Source organism: Protopterus annectens, chromosome 1.part1 (assembly GCF_019279795.1).
Source record: "Protopterus annectens isolate FY-2018-M chromosome 1.part1, PAN1.0, whole genome shotgun sequence".
In the NCBI taxonomy this organism is placed as follows: Eukaryota; Metazoa; Chordata; order Ceratodontiformes; family Protopteridae; genus Protopterus; species Protopterus annectens.
Window position 1 is genome coordinate 827,007,717 of NC_056726.1, and position 18,223 is coordinate 827,025,939.

The window sequence follows — 18,223 nt, forward strand, 5'->3', positions numbered from 1 at the left end:
ACTGTACAAATGAAGACTGGTTCTGGAGGACAAATATCCAGGGTGCATCCAAAAAAGGTCAGTTTTTAAGAAGACTAACTGGGAGTCTGCAATTTTCACTGTAATTCCCAAAGACTGGAAGCAAATCAGAAGAGATTCCCACCCACAAATCAACTTGCTACATGTTGAATGGCTAGAAACCAGTCACCCATGTAAGAAAACACATTAATCTCTTGAACACTCTGGAAGTCGTAGTGAGGTGAGGTGAAATGGTCTAGAATTGAAAATGATTGGGGCACCTTCCCAGAAGCACAAAACCCTGCTGGACTCTCTGGTGATCTTTACACGTAGACAGGTATCTTCTTGGTCCAGAGATCACAGTTAATCTCCTTTTGACAGAAGTTAAGTTTGGTCTGCATCATGACCACCTGAAAAGTTTCTTTGGGGATAAACTTATTTAAAAGTCCATTCAAGTCTAGTATGGGCCTGAGGTCCTTTGTCTTTCAGATTAACAAAAAGAACCAGAACAGTATAATCCTTTCTGATCTGGCATAACATCATGGATGGCTCTTTTCTTTATGAGGTTTAAAACCTCTTTTCTTGTCGTATTTTTTTTTTATGGGCAAGGACGCCTCTCAAGGAGACAGAGTGGAGCTGAGCAAGTGTGTGGAAAGGAATTTAACAGCCTTTTGATATTACTGTTTTGATCTGTGTCTCTTGTGAGACAGCCACCCACACCTGCAAGTGGAGGGAGAGATGACCCATCATGCAGACAGTGCTGGAAGTTAAGAGGGGCAATGTCATACAGATTAGATTACTATTCCCCAAAGGAAAATCATAATGTTGCTGACTGTTCCTCCCACTGACCTGGTGACCAGTCTGCAAGTTACCATGGCCATGCTGGATTCTTCCAGATCTCGATTGTTTTGCTTCTACTGAACACAATGACTCAAGATCTGACATGGGTTCTGCTACATCCCAGAAACAGCGTGTTGGAGAATCAAACTTGACACCAACAGCAGAAAGGGCATTGCCTTTCCTTCCTATTTTTTCAAGGTGAACTTTTAGACATGGGTTAAAAGGAGCAAGGTAAAGGTCACAGTGGAGTCTTTGCAAAGTTCATAGTTAAGTTTATATGTGTAAGTTTATTTTCTCAGGGATAACTGGGCATGGATGACAAAAGAGTGACACTGTTGCCATAACTGCACCATCAACTGAACTGTGTGCATATCTCAAAGTAAGGATGGCAATAGATGACATACCTGCTTCCTAACTGTAACTTAAGCTGACCTCCTGGCCTTTCTTCCTGTGGCTGACTCATTTCATTGTCAAGCTCCAACTGCAATCTTAACATAAGTGACAAGTATTTTACTTGACTTATTAAAAGCATCAAAATGCATAAAAATGCATTTCCCAATCTGTCCATGACCCTTGATTGCTTTTAGAAAGCAGGATTCTGTGATGTCAGTGACTAAGACCAGCTACCTAAGCACTGGTATCAGGCTAGGTAATCTCAATCCTGCAGATCCAGACTTTTGGAGGCAAGAGGATCTTGTCCCATCTCTCTGGGAGAGGTATGACTTCATCATTAGGGTTGACCAACAGAAACATAAGCTGAAACCACTCTGTTTACAGGATGGACCATACAGGAAGAACAGAAGGATGTCTAGAAAGCATAAAGCAGGACCCTTTGCGAACACTGCATGGCATCAGTTAGCCCCCTCCTCTCCCTGCCTCACCATCTCAAGTACCTCCCCAAATCTGTTGTCATTTAAGTGGGTTGTGGGGGAATCTTCATTCTTACAATCTTCAACATTTGGGTGAGGGACTCTGGAGGATAATCAGTGTGCTTCCTCTTGTACACACACTTTTTTCCAATCTTTGGAGTGAGGGGCCCTAAAGATTGTGAAGGAGCTAAATCTGGTCCAGATGTTTGAGAACCAGTCCTGCAAGAGGTTCTCAGACTACTGTCCTGTTGACTGAAAAGGTAGATGGTTGCATATCCATGCAAAATAGCATCTGGTGCTAAGGCTGAAGACATCAACCTTACTAGCACAAAGTGTGGTGTGTGTGTGTGTGTGTGTGTGTGTGTGTGTGTGTGTGTGTGTGTGTGTGTGTGTGGGAATGCATCCAAAGCTCTTATTAGGCGATGTGGACATACTTGTAGAAAAAAAAATACAACTTAATACACAGTTGTCACTGTCTTCTGTTACCTAGTTAGCATAATGCAGAATAGTCTATGAGTGCCAACACTTGTTTCAATGCAGCAGGCAAGGCCAAAAATACAGACCCTGCGTCTAAATGCCAAAGCCAGCCAAAGATGACACAGACAATAAATACATTGACATTTAGCCCAGCCATGACCACTCCACCCCTAACAATCAGGTTGACATACTTACTGATGCTAGGCCTGACATTAATAGCATTAACCACAAAGGTCAGAAAGTCAACCCTTTTGAGGTCCACATTGGCACTGAGCTAAGCCACGATGGCCTGAGCTCCACCCAAGGATCAAAGCTCCTCAAGGAGTTAACAGCATCATTGCTTAGGCAACCAAAACAGATGGCAAAGCTGGCACTGAAGAAGTCAATCTCGGAGGCTGTGGTCATAACATCAAGACCACAACCAAAGTTGGCAAATGAGTCAATGTCAACACTGGTGTTGGGTGGTTTAACTCTGGCTACTTTGGGACATACGCCTGGATAATAGCTGATGAGGAAAATGAAAGATTTTGCTAAAATTGTAACAGATGAAGTGTGTCTATCCCTCTTAGTACCGAAGGGAGAGAGACAGACAGCAGACATTTTTTTTCAGAGCTTTCAAAGAGGCTTTTACCAGCTTATTCACAATCAACCTCTGAAGGTAGTATGGAACAGCATCTAAAAGACTTTGAAGATGATGGTTTTGAGCCTAAAATATTGCACACCTCAGAGTTTGCCACAAAAGTTATACTTTCAGGCCCAATATGTTTAACATGAGGCATATCTGTTAATATCCTGTCCCGTAATTTAGAAACACTAGCTCAAGAATGAGTAGAATTCGATGTGAATTCAGTGCTGGGTTTTTTAGGTTAAAGATGTTCATATGATTTCCAACATTGTCAGTCTTTTTTTTTTTTCTCTTGTCCATTTGTTTAGAATTGTCCCCACAACCATGTTAAAGCTGTGCTTGACGTCAAAGCAAAGCAACAGAAGGTGCAAGGCCTTGCTCCATTCTAAATAACTATTGTTCTTTCTGTATCTCCCAGTAGTACTTGTAAATGCTTTACAAATATCACAAGCAAAAGAAAATTATCTTCAACCAAGCAATAAATACGCTTGGGTGGGATTTTAAATATTTTACATTTTAAAAGGCTTTGCTCTCCATTTCAGAAAACATGTTTAAAAGCAGAAAACTGAACGACAGTGAGTTGCAAAAAACTACTATCAAAAATACCAATACTGCAGCATAGAAATAAGAAATGAACCACAGAAAGGTGAAGTAATAAAAATGCCAAAGACCTGAAGAGGGGCTATTCAAAACATAAATAGTAAAAATAAAATGGAATGACCTGAATTGAAAGTTGACCAAAACCCCAAAACAATGACAAGATTAAGACTGAACTAATGTCATTAATAAACTGTGACAATTTTCACACAAAATATTCAAATTTTGAAAAGCAGGCTCAGCCAGATTTTTTTTTTTTTTTGCTGCTTCTGCATCAACACAAGGTAGGACAAAACTGGAGATGAAGCTCTTTGCAGAGCATATGGGATTAAAGGGAAGGCATTAGTACCAAGAAAACATTTCAAATACCAAGATGCTGAACATCATCTCCTCATACAAGGATGAATATAGCAGTGTACATCTTTCAATTGGACATTTCATTCTTTTGTTTAATTTAGATATTTGCTGTGGTATGAAAATGCCCTAAGCAGGTCTATGAAATAAACCCAGTATGGGTTGAAGAAAGTACAGTTTTGTACCTACCATAAATGTAGATGTCCGAGAGGTATGCATCTGCAGTCCTAACAAATGGGTTGTCCTGGCCTCAGGCAGCCCTTCGGTCGGCCGGATTCCAAAGTCTGGGTCTGGCCTCGGCTGATGTCGCACTTCACCCGACGTCATAGCTGCAGTTCAGTGGGTATAAAGGCATCAGCCGACGCCATTTTCCACAGTGTTTCTTGCCCCAGATGCCAGGTGCCCTCTAGGAAGGCTAAATTTGGATAAATGCAAATGTTTCCAAACAATAGAGAGCAAATAGAAATAAACATGTATATACATATATACAAACAAATACACCATAATAGATTCCCCCAGCTAGCTACAAGATGGGCAAATACCCTAGGAGTACCACAGAGGGGAAGGAGGGTGGGTAATCCTGACTGCAGATGCATACCTCTCGGATATCTACATTTATGGTAGGTACAAAACTGTACTATGTCCTTCAAGGATGCATCTGCAGTCCTAACAAATGGGTAGAATACCATAGCCAAACTGGGGGAGGAGGCAATAATAAGATTATGGTGTAGTTAAGATCCCTTGCAAAACAGCAGTGGCAAAACCTGCTCGGGATCTGGAGTATAAGGGTAGATTATAATGCTTGGCAAATGTATGCACGGAGCTCCAAGTAGCAGCCTCTAAAATGTCTTTGGTAGCCACTCCTCGTAAAAAAGCTGTAGTAGTGGCTGTAGCCCTTGTGGAGTGAGGTCTGATGTTTTCTGGAGTTGTCTTTCCATGGTAAGAGTAACAAAATCTAATGCAATTTCCTATCCACTTTGAGATTGTCTGTTTTGAAATTGCTTTTCCTTCCATTCCTGTTGCATATGCTACCAGTAGCTGGTCAGTATTTCTATTGCTCTTGGTTCTGTCCAGGTAGTAGCGCAATTGCCTATGTACATCCAAGGTATGTAATAATCTTTCTCCCCTGTTCTGTGGGTTGGGGAAGAATGTAGGTAGGTGGATAGCTTGGTTTAGAGATACCCTGGAGACCACCTTTGGCATAAAAGTAGGATTAGTTCTCATGGACACTCTATCTTGATGGAAGATAAGGAAGGGCTGTACTGCCATTAATGCCTGTAATTCAGAAACCCTTCTTGCTGAAGTGATTGCAAGCAGGAAAGCAGTTTTCCATGATAAGTACTGTAATTCTGCTGTTGCTGCTGGTTCAAAAGGAGGGAGTGTCAACTTTTCCAGCACAAAGTTCAAGTCCCATGCGGCAATGGTGGCTTCCTTGGTGGCTTTACATTTTTAATTCCTCTCAGAAACTGCCTGAGTAGAGGATAAGAGAAGACTGGAGGGTCCATGTTGTATTCTGCTGAAATAGCTGATGCATGAATCTTAATGGAAGAATAGGACAGGCCATTGTGGAAAAGTTCTGCCAAGTATTCCAGGATGTTAGCTATGTTTACCAGTGACACATCTTCTCCTTTAGCTGCACTCCAAATGAGATATCTTTTCCATTTTGCTGAATAAGTTTTCCTTGTTGAGGGTCTGCGAGCCTCCAAGATAATGTCTTTAACCCTTTGAGATAAATCTGGGTTATTTTGTCGTATGCAATGTTCCAGGCAACTAGCTGCAACGTTTTCTAGTTTGGATGCAGGGTTTTGAAGTTGTTCTGTGTTAGCAGTAAGGGAACTAGGGGCAGAGGCCATATTTGTTCCCGAGACATACTCCTCAGTAATGGGTACCAATGCTGCCTCGGCCAGTCTGGAGCTATCAGGATGATCCTTGGGCGGTCTTCTTTGATCTTCAATAGCACCTTGTGCATCAAAGGAAGAGGTGGGAATGCATATGCTGTCAGGTTTTCCCAACTGAAAGATAGGGAGTCCACCTTCCAAGCCAGAGGGTGGTATGTCCTTGTGCAGAATTTTTTCAATTGGTGGTTGTGTGGGGATGCGAATAAGTCTATTTCTGGTAGTCCCCATTTCCTTGTAATGGATTTGAAGATGTCTGGATGCAGCATCCATTCGTGGGCATCCGTGGTAGTTCTGCTTAGGATGTCTGCTAGTATATTTTCTTTTCCTGGTACAAATATTGACTGGAGCTGAATGTTGAAGCTCAGGGCCACATTCCAGAGGTCCATTGCCATCCGGCATAGAGGGTATGAATGTGTGCCTCCCTGTTTGTTGATGTACCACATAACTGTGGTGTTGTCCGTCCTTATCAGCAATTGACCCTGTTGAAGAAACGGTCTGAATGTCTGAATTGCCAGTTTTACTGCCAGCATCTCCTTTTGATTTATGTGTAGGTTCAGCTGGTCTTGAGTCCATAAGCCTTGTATGCACTTGTCCAGCATGTGTGCCCCCCAACCGAGGTCTGAGGCGTCCGTGGTGATAGTCTGGCTTGGTTGAGAGCTGTGGAAGGGCAGTCCTTTGTTCAATTGACAGGCCTGAGCCCACCATTGGAATTCTTGCTTCAGGCATGGAATTATTGGAATTTGGGTTTCTAGGCTGTGCTTGTGCTGAGACCATAAATTCCTTAGGTACCATTGCAACTTCCTTATATGTAGTCTGGCATGTGGAATCAATATTATGCAGGATGCCATGTAACCCAGGGCTTGCAGGACTTTCCTTGCTGTTAGCTGGTTCTGCTTTGTTAATGCCATGAAATAGAGAGGAAGGTGCTTCTGCTTTTCTGCTGTGAGGGATGCCATTTGATTTGATGTGTCCAGTTCTGCACCCAAGAAAGTTATCCTCTGGGATGGTATCAGCCTTGACTTTTTTATATTGACTGTGTATCCCAGGGCTTGTAGCAGATGAATGACCTTTTTCAAATCTGTTGCTAATTTGTTTTTGTTGTCCGCTTGCAACAGGCAGTCGTCCAGGTAAGGGTAAATTTGAATTCCCTGAAGCCTGCAATGAGCAATTACTGATGCCAGGCATTTCGTGAATACTCTGGGCAGTAGATAAGCCAAAGGGCAATGCTGAGAATTGATAATGCTCTGATCCTGCAAGAAATCTGAGGTATCTTCTGCAATTTGGTCATATGTGGACGTGCAGGTATGCCTCCTTGAGATCTAGAGTTACCAGCCAAGACTCCTTGCCCAGCATGGGAAGAAGCTGCTGTAGGGTCAGCATCTTGAATTTTGGAACAATGAGATATGTGTTCAGAGCGGACAGGTCTAGAATAGGTCTCCATTGGTTTTCTTTTCTTGGCACCAGGAAAAGTCTGGAGTAAAATCCTTGCCCTTGTTCCATAGACGGTACCTTTTCTATAGCTCTTATCCTTATTAAGTTGTCTATTTGTTCTAGAGCTTTTGTCCTTTGATTTGGAGGTAGGTTTGGCATTCCTCTCTTCCTTGGTAGAGTATGGAAGTGAAACCTGTAACCTTTGTCTATTGTCTGTAAAATCCATTTGTCTCCTGTGATGTAATGCCAGTTTACTGAAAATAAGGCTAGCTTTCCGCCTAAGGGTGCATCTAGTTGTTCCCTGGTAGGCGGTCTCAGAGCCAAGTCACTGTGATTGCCCTGTGGAAGTGGTAGTGGCTGGATCTGTGGCAGTACTTCGCTGGTTGTTAGGCTGCCACTGACGTCCCCTGTAGGCACCTCTGGATTGACCCCTGCCTCTTGGGCGCCTATTCCTGCCTCTCTGTGCTCTGGTGGTGTCTGGAAAGGACCAATTCTTGGAAGGCCAGTTCCTACTAAACCTTGGAGGCTGGACCTGTAAGAAATCTTTGACTGTCTGGACAGATTTTGCTTTCTCTTCCACCTTCTTCAGCACCTGCTGTGCAGGTGAGCCAAACAAATTATGCTTATCCATGGGAGCATCTAGGAGCTTTGATTTTACATGGTCTGGTAAGGACTGCTCTTTTAACCATGCATGCCTTCTGATCACTGTACCAGTCATTGCTGATCTAAAGGAAGCCTCCAGTGCATCATAGCCGCATTTTAAGGAATGATTACTGACCTGCTGTATGTTATGTACCATTTCCTGAAGAGACTTTTTGTCTAATGGTTCAGGCGAGGACAGTTTTTTAGTTAACTGGTCTAACATAAATTCCTGATACTGAATCATGTGGAATTGACAGTTTAAGGCCCTAGCCGAAAGAGTAGCAGAAGTATAAACTTTTTTACCCCATCTCTCTAAGGCCCTAGATTCCCTTTCAGAGGGGAGGGGGTTTTGGCAGAGGTAGCTGCTACAGCCTTGGGTCCCTGCGAAATAGTTTCAGGATCTGCAAAAGGAGCCTTATACAAATGATAATGTGTGTCCGGAACCCTGTAGTACCTGTCGGGCTTAGCAGGGGCCGGAGGAAGTGAATCAGGGGCAGTACAAGCATCATTAAATGCATCATCCACAACAGTAAGTACTGGAGGAATGGCTAAAGGCCTATGCTGTGGCAAATGCAAAAAGGTCCTAAGCCTTTTCCTAGAGTCTGAAAAATCCTGGCCCTGTCATTGAAATTGTTCCCTCATAGCATGCAAGGTTTCCCCAAAGAAAATTCCTCAGGCGGAGAGGCAGAAGGAATGGAGTCTTCTGCATCAGAGTCCTCATAAGGAGAATAAGGGCCTTCTGGAGGGTCTGTATTTTCTGAATCATCAGAAGAGAAATCTGAAGAAACTGGCTCAGGGTGCTCTGCTCTAGGCCTCTTCTCTGGAGGTGGGTGAGAGGCCCTGTCAGGGTGAGGTTGGGATCCCCTGATCAAAGAAATGAGATCCTCTGCTAGACTAAGCATTTGAGTACTAGAGCTAGGCCTGTGAGAGGGGGTCTTAGTAGGCACAGTCTTGGTTGATTTTGCTGCTTTAGCCCTGGCAAAAGCCTTAATCGACATGGATGCAGGGGGCCTAGCAGCTCCACGTGAAGGAGTGGATATATCTAAAGGGATAGTATCAGATAAATCCTGTGAACCTGTAAGAGCAGGTGGAATTTCAGTAGCAGATTCAGCCATGCTGGATGAGGCTTCGGTGGGAGGCAAGCTTTCGGCCGAAGGAAGAACCGAGGGCTCGGTTTCAGCCGAAACCGAGACACTCGCGGTTGACTTAACTGCGGTTTCGGCCGAAACCGCGGACACGAGTGTCGGTCCTTTTCCTTGCGCTTTTTAGCTAATTGTGAAGTCGGAGTTTCCGACGGCATGTTGTAAGCAAAAGCGGAGCCGAAAAACTCCTCAGCAAATTCCGACCGACGTCTAAGTGTCCGTCGGTTGAAAGAAGCACAGGCTAGACAGGCTGCTACGTCGTGGTCTGGGCCTAAATAAGGTAGGCAATAAGAGTGGAAATCTTTATGAGGTATTTGTTTCCCACAAGTTAAACAGTTATTCACTTTTTCTGACATCGGCTGAGGCAAGAAAGAGTCCCCAACGGGGTACTTAGCTTTTTAGAAGTCTTCGGTAGTAGCAATCTCTGGTTCTGACCGACCGGCACTTGCGAACAGCTTTTGCTTCGGGCGCCACGTGGCAAGAAAGACTGAGGAAAATGGCGTTGGCTGATGCCTTTATACCCGCTGAACTGCAGCTATGACGTCGGGTGAAGTGCGACATCAGCCGAGGCCAGACCCAGACTTTGGAATCCGGCCAACCGAAGGGCTGCCTGAGGCCAGGACAACCCATTTGTTAGGACTGCAGATGCATCCTTGAAGGACATCACAGTAATGGTAAGCTTTCATTTTGGAAAACAGGATCTGTGATGCAAGAGAAGTTTTTAAAAACCAAAGACTAGATCAGCATGCAAGCTGAATAACCTTGTTTACAATACTTATTCAATGACATTTGTAACATTTTCATTATCACAGGTCTTTGTACTCCATTTTATACAAGTGGTGACCTCATACTTTAGGTTTTCAAAGGATTCCATCCTGTATGAACCTTAGCATATACATAGTTTTTATGAAGCCTAGAAGTTAAAAGGTTACTGCATGCACAGTGCCCAGTAGAACTCCCCATTCTGAATTCATTACATAATCAAAAAAAATGTACGTCACCAAGAACTCTTACCTGCTTATCATACAATGGGAGGTCTTTGAAAGGATTCATTGCTACAAGGATATCACCTATGTACGTCTGCAAAAAAGAAGACAGAGGACATTACTAATTGCTATACAGTTACCCAACACCATTTTTCAGCATGCAGTCATGATGTTCCTCTCACAATAAGGCATACAGCAGCCAGATTCCAAAAGATTTGCTCTTGGTGTAAGTGACTTACTCCACTGTAAAGCCCATCTATAAAGCAGGTTTACACCGGAAGTCTTTTGAAAATCCGGCCCTAAGTTACCACAGTAATACATTTCATTTGCCCAGTATCACTGAAAACACTCAATGACAGAACTTAAGAATGTTGTTAGATACTACACAGCAGGGACTAAAGGTGGAGGTGTCTCAATTTGCATAAAAAATTAATATACTAGGATGATCAAAGAGGATGATGTACTTGAGCTTCTCCACGTTTAACTCCCCATAGGCACAATCTCATACCACTTACTTGCAAACTACAGGTCCCCCTCTATGAACCAGAAACACGTATTTACGCTTACTGCAGACACTCACCATCCAACCCAATACCATATTCACAGGTAACTTTAATTGCCACATGATTAACTGGGATTCATATATGACCAAACAGGCAGGCACAGAGATTCCTGGACTTTGTAAACCTACTCTCTGGGCCAGATTGTCAATATGATGAGTACAGCTGCAAACATACAAGATCCGACCCTCACTAGTATGGGAGAGCTCTGCACACCCCCAGTGCAATGTCCTCTTTCTCTTCACTTGAAATGCTGTGAGGCACAATTTTGAGGAACCAGCACAAGGTGCTAGATAAAAATCAGCTACGGCTCCGATGATGAGCTCTATGTAAACCAATCATAGTGAAGCATTCAGTGGAAAGGTAGCAGATGGAATGTGCTAAATTTTGAAAGAAAAGTGTTTGAATGCAAAAAGTAAAAAAAAAAAAAAAAAAAGTAATATCGGGTTCTAGGCACACAAGTTCAGGGTGATATATTTCCATAAAAACAAGATAATTAAGATGAGAAATAAAAAAAAAAAAAAAGAAAAGAAAAGGAAATAAGGTCAAACTACAACTTTGAACAGACAAATTAAAGATAGCCGAGACAATATTAGGAAAACTTTGAAGAAATTATATAAAAACACTGTGCAACAGGAAACCATTTTATAGATATATCAGGATGCAGTAGGAGTAAAGATATACAAATTGATAAACTGTGAGCGAATTCTAAAATTTATTCGCAAACAAAACAGATTGTAGATATAGTTGCAAAGTCTTATGCTGCAGCCTTCATTTCAGCTGTAGAAAGGACAGCCTTCATTTTAGCTGTAGAAAGGAATGATCATGGGTGGTCTTTTGCTGTTTTATTCTTGTTGCTTTGGGTCGCTTCTTCGCAGCACATGTGGCCAGCACATGCTGCTCTGGGTTTTTTTTGATGCTTTGGTCCTCCCGGTACTTAGGGGTCTGTTTCCCATTTGTAATTGGGTTCACTGTTTTGCAAACTCATTGAAAGACCACGCATTCTCCTAATCCATTATTTATGTTATTGAGGAAGAAGTCGTGGTGATTTGTGACGTTACTAAGCACGTTTGTCTGAGACTGGGTAAACACACAGGAATTAAAGACAAAGGAGTAAAATACTAGAAGTGAGAGTATGCTGTGACATTGTGATGTAGTTTAGGAAAGTAATGGAACTCGGTTCTCTCAGTTAATGGATTAAAGTGCAAGAAGTACATGTCACTGTTTTTGATTTGATGCGATGCAGACAGGACTGAACATACTTTTTATGGCCAACCACATTCAGTACTGCAGAAGCGGCTTGCTTTCCGTTCTTTTCATTTCCTCATCTGCTTTCTCGGGAGTTACTGACACTTCATTGACACACTCCAGTTCCCAAAACAGGATGACCACATTTTTCAGCTGCAGAACAGCTAGAAAGCAAGCCGTTTCTGCAGTTCCGAATGAGGTTGCGATAATATGCAAGAACCGAAAGCTCTTGGGTTTAATGAGAATTTCAGCTAATGTTTTAAGATAGCTTTTGTACCCAGAAAGGGACATAGAGGGTGTTCTATAGCTGGTTATGAAATGGTAATAACGGGAATACTTCCAGTGCTCAGAAATCAGGTTTCTGTAAACGAAACTTATGTGCTTAACATAACACTAGATCTGTCTTATTTCGTTTTGGTCCAGTTCAACTAGTGGGTCTTCAGACTGAGCCATGGAAACTTTCAAAACTGTAGATCCAGGACTCTGACTCCTGCCCAGCCCATGATTCCCTCTGTTCCCCAAAATACTTCAAAGCAAGTTTGTCTGCTCAGAACCAGACAACATTCCAAGGGTATTATAAACAAAGTGGATATAAAATAGGCCATAAGTGGAAAACAGCAATCAAGGCTGCTGAATGACAAGGTCTGTGGTGAGGTCTATATATTCCTTAGGAGCACCAGATGAAAATTTGGAAGGCAGACCAGAGGGAGGGAGGGAGGGATGTTGACCCAGACAAAAAAGTATAGTTGTGTACACTTACCATAAATGCAGATGTTCGAGTGTATTCACTGTTGCAGTCATCACATTTGGGTTATCTGCTTGCAGTGGCCCTCAGTCGGCCTGATTATCAGTCTTGGGTCCTGCGTCGGTTGCTGTCTCATCTTCCATGACATCAGGTAGTCAGGGGTATAAAGCATGCAGCCGATACCATTACATCAGTTTTTCTTGCCCCAGATGTCAGGTGCCCCCCCAATGGGAAGCAATTAAAAATAAATGTGCAAGGTTATACCTCCAACAAAAAAGCAAATACACCAAAAAGATTTTAAGCATAGTAAAGGAGAGTAGAGGTATAGCCAAAAGAAGTCAGGAGGCTGGAGGGAGGGTAACCAGGACTGCAACAGTGAATACACTTGAACATCTACATTTATGGTAAGTGTACACAACTGTACTATGTTCTTAGTGTTTCACTGTTGCAGTCATCACATTTGGGTAGATTCCCAAAGCTAAGGATGTGAGGAGGAATTTAGATAGCATTAGGACCAGCTATAAGTCCCTGCAAGACTGCAGTGGCAAAACCAGCTCTGGATTTAGAGAAAATAGGCAAATGGTAATGCTTGGTGAAAGTATGTACAGAACTCCAGGTAGCAGCTTCTAAGATGTCCCTGGTAGGGACACCTCTGAGAAAGGCTGTAGAGGTAGATGCAGCCCTGGTTGAGTGTGGTCTTATCCCCTGTGCAATAGGTTTTCCATGGTGCTTATAGCAGAAATGAATGCAATGGCCTATCCACTTAGAAATGGTTTGCTTTGAAATGGCCTTCCCCTCTGCCCCTGCTGAAAATGCCACCAGCAATTGTTCAAATTTCCTTTGAGGTTTAGTCCTGTCCAAGTAAAATATAAGTTGTCTGTGCACATCTAAGGAGTGCAGTATCCTTTCCCCTTTGTTCTGTGGATTAGAAAAAAAGGTAGGCAAATGAATGGACTGATTAAGAGCCACACTGGATATCACCTTGGGCATGAAGGAGGGGTTGGTCCTGAGGGACACCCTGTCCGCATGAAAGATAATGAAAGGCTTCACTGCCATAAGGGCCTGTAATTCAGATACCCTTCTAGCTGAAGTGATTGCTAAAAGGAAGGCTGTTTTCCAAGAAAGAAATTTTAACTCTGCACTTGCAGCTGGCTCAAAAGGAGGTAGAGTGAGTTTTTCCAATACAAAGTTAAGGTCCCAAGCTGGAGTTGGGGCTCTCTTGGGTGGTCTTAGGTTTTTGGCTCCTCTGAGGAACTGCTTGAGCAGTGGATGAGAGAAGAGGGTTGGTTCTGTGTTGTAATGAGCTGAAATGGCTGAGGCATGAATTTTAATGGAGGAAAAGGAAAGGCCCTTGTGAAGCATCTCAGTTAAGTATTGAATAATCTGAGGTAAATTGGGCACTGCTGTGCCCATCCCTTGAGTTTGGTTCCAGGAACAGAATCTTTTCCATTTTTCAGCATAAGATTTTCTAGTACTAGGCCTCCTTGCCTCCAAAATGACATCCAACTCTTGTTTACTGAGGGATGGTAACGGAGAGGTCAAGCAATTAGCCAGGCTGCCAGGTTCAAGGTTTGATGCTGAGGATGCATAATCTGGCCCGCCTGCTGGGACAGCAGGGTAGGGGTCTAAGGCAGGTGCCATGGTGCCAGTAGTGACACACTGCGCAAGAGGGGGTACCAGTGTTGGCGTGGCCAGTCTGGTGCAATCAGCATCATCCTGGGTTTGTCCCGTTTGATCTTTAGTAGTACTTTAGAGAGGAGAGGCAGAGAAGGAAAGGCAAACTGATAGATTTTTCCAGTTGAAGGACAGGGCATCCACTTTCCAAGCTTGTTTGTGGGGAGTCCTTGTGCAGAATTTGTCCAATTGGTAGTTCTGGGGGGGAGGCAAACAGATCTATATCTGGGCTCTCCCATTTGTTTATCAACATGTTGAAAGTCTTTGATTCCAGTTTCCACTCGTGTGGGTCCATGAGATTTCTGCTTAGTTCGTCTGCAGTGTATTTAGCTTTCCTGGCAGGAATTGTGCCTGTAAATGCACTTGGTAGATCAAGGAGGTGTTCCACAGAGCCATGTCTGCAGAGGGGGGTATGAATGGGTCCCCCCCCTGCTTGTTTATGTACCACATAACCTTACCATTAATTGTCCTGGAAGAATGTGGTCCTTGAAGGCTGTCGGAGCATTCTGTACAGCTAACATTTTTTTTTTTATTGATATGCAGGTGCATTTGACTTGGGTTCCATTTGCCCTGAATGCACTTCCCTGCCAGGTGAGCCCTCCATACATAATCTGATGCATCTGTAGCTAGGGTTTGGGCGGCAGGGGTAGAGTGAATGATAGTCCCTTGTTTTGGTGGCAGGCCTCTGCCCACCAAAGGAACTCTAACTGTAGGCAAGGTATGATAGGAATCATTGCTTCTAGATCCTGAGAATGTTGACACCATAGGCTTTTTTAAATACCACTGTAGTTTCCTCATATGCAGTCTTGCATATGGAATTAGGAGAATGCAGGAGGCCATGAACCCCAAGGCTTGCAGTATTTGTCTTGCAGATAGCAGGGTTTTTGTGGCCATTAGTTTGAACTAAGCTGTCAAATGAATTTGTTTCTCTGGCGTGAGGAAAGCCATCTGGGAAGTTATGTTCAAGTTTGCTCCCAGGAATATAATTTGTTAACAGGGTGCAAGCTGTGATTTCTTTTTGTTTATGGTGTACCCCAGACATGTTAGCACCTTGTGTACAAACGCCAGATGGTTCAAAAGTATGCCCTGGCTGAATTAGACAATCGTCCAGGTATGGATATATTTGAATATTTCTTTGCCTGCAAAATGCAATGACTGGAGCTAGGCACTTTGTGAATACCCCGGGCGCAGTAGATAAGTCATAGGGCAGTGCAGAGAACTGATAGTGCATGTAACCTGCTTTGAAGTGTAGGTATCTTCTGCAAGATTCCCTGATTGGGATGTGCAGGTAGGCTTCCTTTAAATCCAGTGTTGCCAACCAGGCATCCTTGCCTAGCATAGGAAGCAACTGGTGAAAAGTTAGCATCTTGAATTTTGGGATCACCAAAAAGGTATTTAGGATAGAAAGGTCTAGGATAGGACACCATGAGTTGTCTTTTCTGGGTACCAGAAAAAGTCTGGAGTAGAAACCTTGCCCCTTTTCCTCTTTTGGTACAGTTTGAATAGCCCTTATGGTTAAGAGAGAAGAGTACTTGTTTTTGAGCCTCTGCCCACTGATTTGGGGGTAGAGCTGGCCAACCGTTTGGGGGTGGTAACGTGTGAAAGTGAAGTCTGTATCCTTGGGAAACTAAACTTAAAACACATTTGTCCTGGGTAATTAGTTCCCATTTTTTGTGTGCAGAGCAATCCTTCCTCCTAAAGGAGCAGTCAGTTGAGAAGAGCTTGGAAATTTTAAAGTTAAGTCATTGAGACAGTTTACCATAGGGGGGACTCTTACTACTCCCTGATTTGGAAGTGGGAGCCCCCCACTGCTTAGTCCTGTGTGTACCTTGGGACTGAAGCCTGGGTGTTCTGCTGGTTCTGGGTTTGGACTGAGAAGGCCTGGAAGAGGCAGGAAAGGACCAATTCTTAGAGGACCAATGCCTACTAAACCTTGGAGGCTGTACCTGTACAAAATCTAACAGTTTGCATAGATTTAAGCTTTTTCTTCCATCTTTTTAAGTATATCTTCTGCTTTGTTGCCAAACAGGCGGTCCTGATTTAAGGGAGCGTCCAGCAATTTAGCTTTAACATGATCTGGCAAAGATTGGTCCTTAAGTCAAGCATGCCTTCTACGTACAGACCCAGTGAGAGTAGCCCTGCAAGATACCTCTAGTGAATCAAAACCACATTGCAAAGTATGTTTTCCAACTTGTTCAGCAGAATGCATTAAATCCTGTAAATCCTTATTTTCAGCATAGTCAGGAATCAACATAATTTTCTGTTTAAGCAATCCAATGATATGCTGCTGATACTTTAACATATGAAACTGGCAGTTTAAGGCCCTAATGGCCAAGGTTGCAGAAGTGTATACCTTCTTACCCAATCTATCCAGCACCCTGAAATCTCTATCAGAGGGGGTAGGATTTTTGGCAGTATTAGCCTTAATGCCCTTGGGTCCCTATGAAATGGTCTCAGGATCTGCAGTAGGATTTTTAAAAAGGAACTTGTGAGAGTCAGGAACCCTGTAATATCTATCAGGTTTTCTGGGAGCAGGAGGTAAAGAATCAAGGGCCAAGCTAGATTCCGAAAAGGCATCAACAATGTCCAGTACAGGGGGGATAGCTAAAGGCCTGTGTTGGGGCAGGAGTAAGAAATCCCTAAGCCTCTTTTTAGAATCAGAGTAATCCTGGATTTCCCAGTGGAAATGCTCCCTAAGAGCATGTAAAGTTTCACCAAAAGAGATATCCTCTGGAGGGGAAGCAGAGGGAAGAGTCCTCTGCACCAGAATCCTCATAGGTAGGTAAGGGCAAATCCTGGTCATCAGAGGATACAGAAATTTCAGAATCCTGACCAGAGGCAAATTCAGTGCTAGGTCTCAGAGGAGGAAGGATGGCTTCCCCTGAATAAAGTAATAAGGTCTTCAGCCATTCCTATCATTTGTTTTTTAGGCATAGAGGCCTGACCATGCGGTTTGGTCGTCATTTTTTTAGGCATGATTCGAGTTTTAGGCCTTGAAGAAGAAGATGGCGTCTGTTTAATATGCAAGTCAGTAGGTCTGAATAGACCCTCAAAAGCTAGTGCTGCACAGCAGCTCAGGACCCATCCAAGGTAGAGACGTCCAGAGGTTCCACAGTTGAAGCATCTCGCGGCATACCGGACTCCGAATGGGTCTCAGTAAAGGCCTGCGAATCTGAAGTAGCGGGTATCAGGGTCTGCAAAAGCACCTCACTGAGTACCGGCAAACTGGCGACTAGCTTAGAAGCGTCTGCAGCTTTGGAGCTAGGCAGCCTGTCTCTATCTTTATCTTTGCGTTTTTTCGGAATGTCAGTAGTCGGATTGTTTACCGAAGACGTATCTGGATAATTGCACCGGGTACCAAATATTTAGAAGTGTAAATATACTGATGACGAATAGTTCACTGTTTAAATAAGGCACAAAACCGACAGTGAGGTATGCCGTGGTCAGGGCGTAGGAAAGGAATACAGTACGAATTAAAATCTTTATGAGGTATTTGCTTTCCACAAGAAATGCAATTATTGAATTTTACTGACATTGGTTTAGAGCAAAAAAAAAAAGTTTCCCCAACGGAGTACTTAGCTTTAGTTGAAGACTTCGGTTCTGAAACTCAAAAACGAAAACTTCAGGAGTCGGTCGGCCGACCGGCACTTGCGAACTGCTTCTGCTTTGGGCACCACATGGCAAGAAAGACTGATGTAATGGCGTCGGCTGCATGCTTTATACCCCTGACTTCCTAACGTCATGAAGATGAGACAGCAACAGACGCAGGACCCAAGACTTTGATAATCAGGCCGACTGAGGGTTACTGCAAGCAGAAAACCCAAATCTGATGACTGCAACAGTGAAAAGTACAGTTGTGTACACTTACCATAAACGTAGATGTTCGAGTGTATTCACTGTTGCAGTCATTACATTTGGGTAATCTGCTGGCAGGCTGCCCTCAGTGGGCCTCATTAAAGTCTTGGGTCCTGCATCGGTTGCTGTCCCTTCTTCCATGACATCAGGTCATCAGGGGTATAAAACATGCAGTCGACGCCATTACATCAGTTTTTCTTGCCCCAGATGTCAGGTGCCCCCCCAAATGGGGAGATTATATATAATATATATATATATATATATATATATATATATATATATA

At 43.3% G+C, this 18,223-nt stretch overlaps 1 protein-coding gene across 2 annotated transcripts in view; it reads right to left on the bottom strand.

The window, feature by feature from the left end:
- The window catches only part of LOC122807596 (myosin-IIIb-like), a 2,420,886-nt gene that overhangs the window by 1,999,951 nt on the left and 402,712 nt on the right, over positions 1–18,223 (bottom strand). For both annotated transcript variants that reach the window (XM_044078517.1, XM_044078510.1), the window contains exon 2: positions 9,887–9,952. In XM_044078517.1, the coding sequence (XP_043934452.1) occupies positions 9,887–9,952 (66 nt within the window). The remainder of the gene's footprint in view (positions 1–9,886; positions 9,953–18,223) is intronic.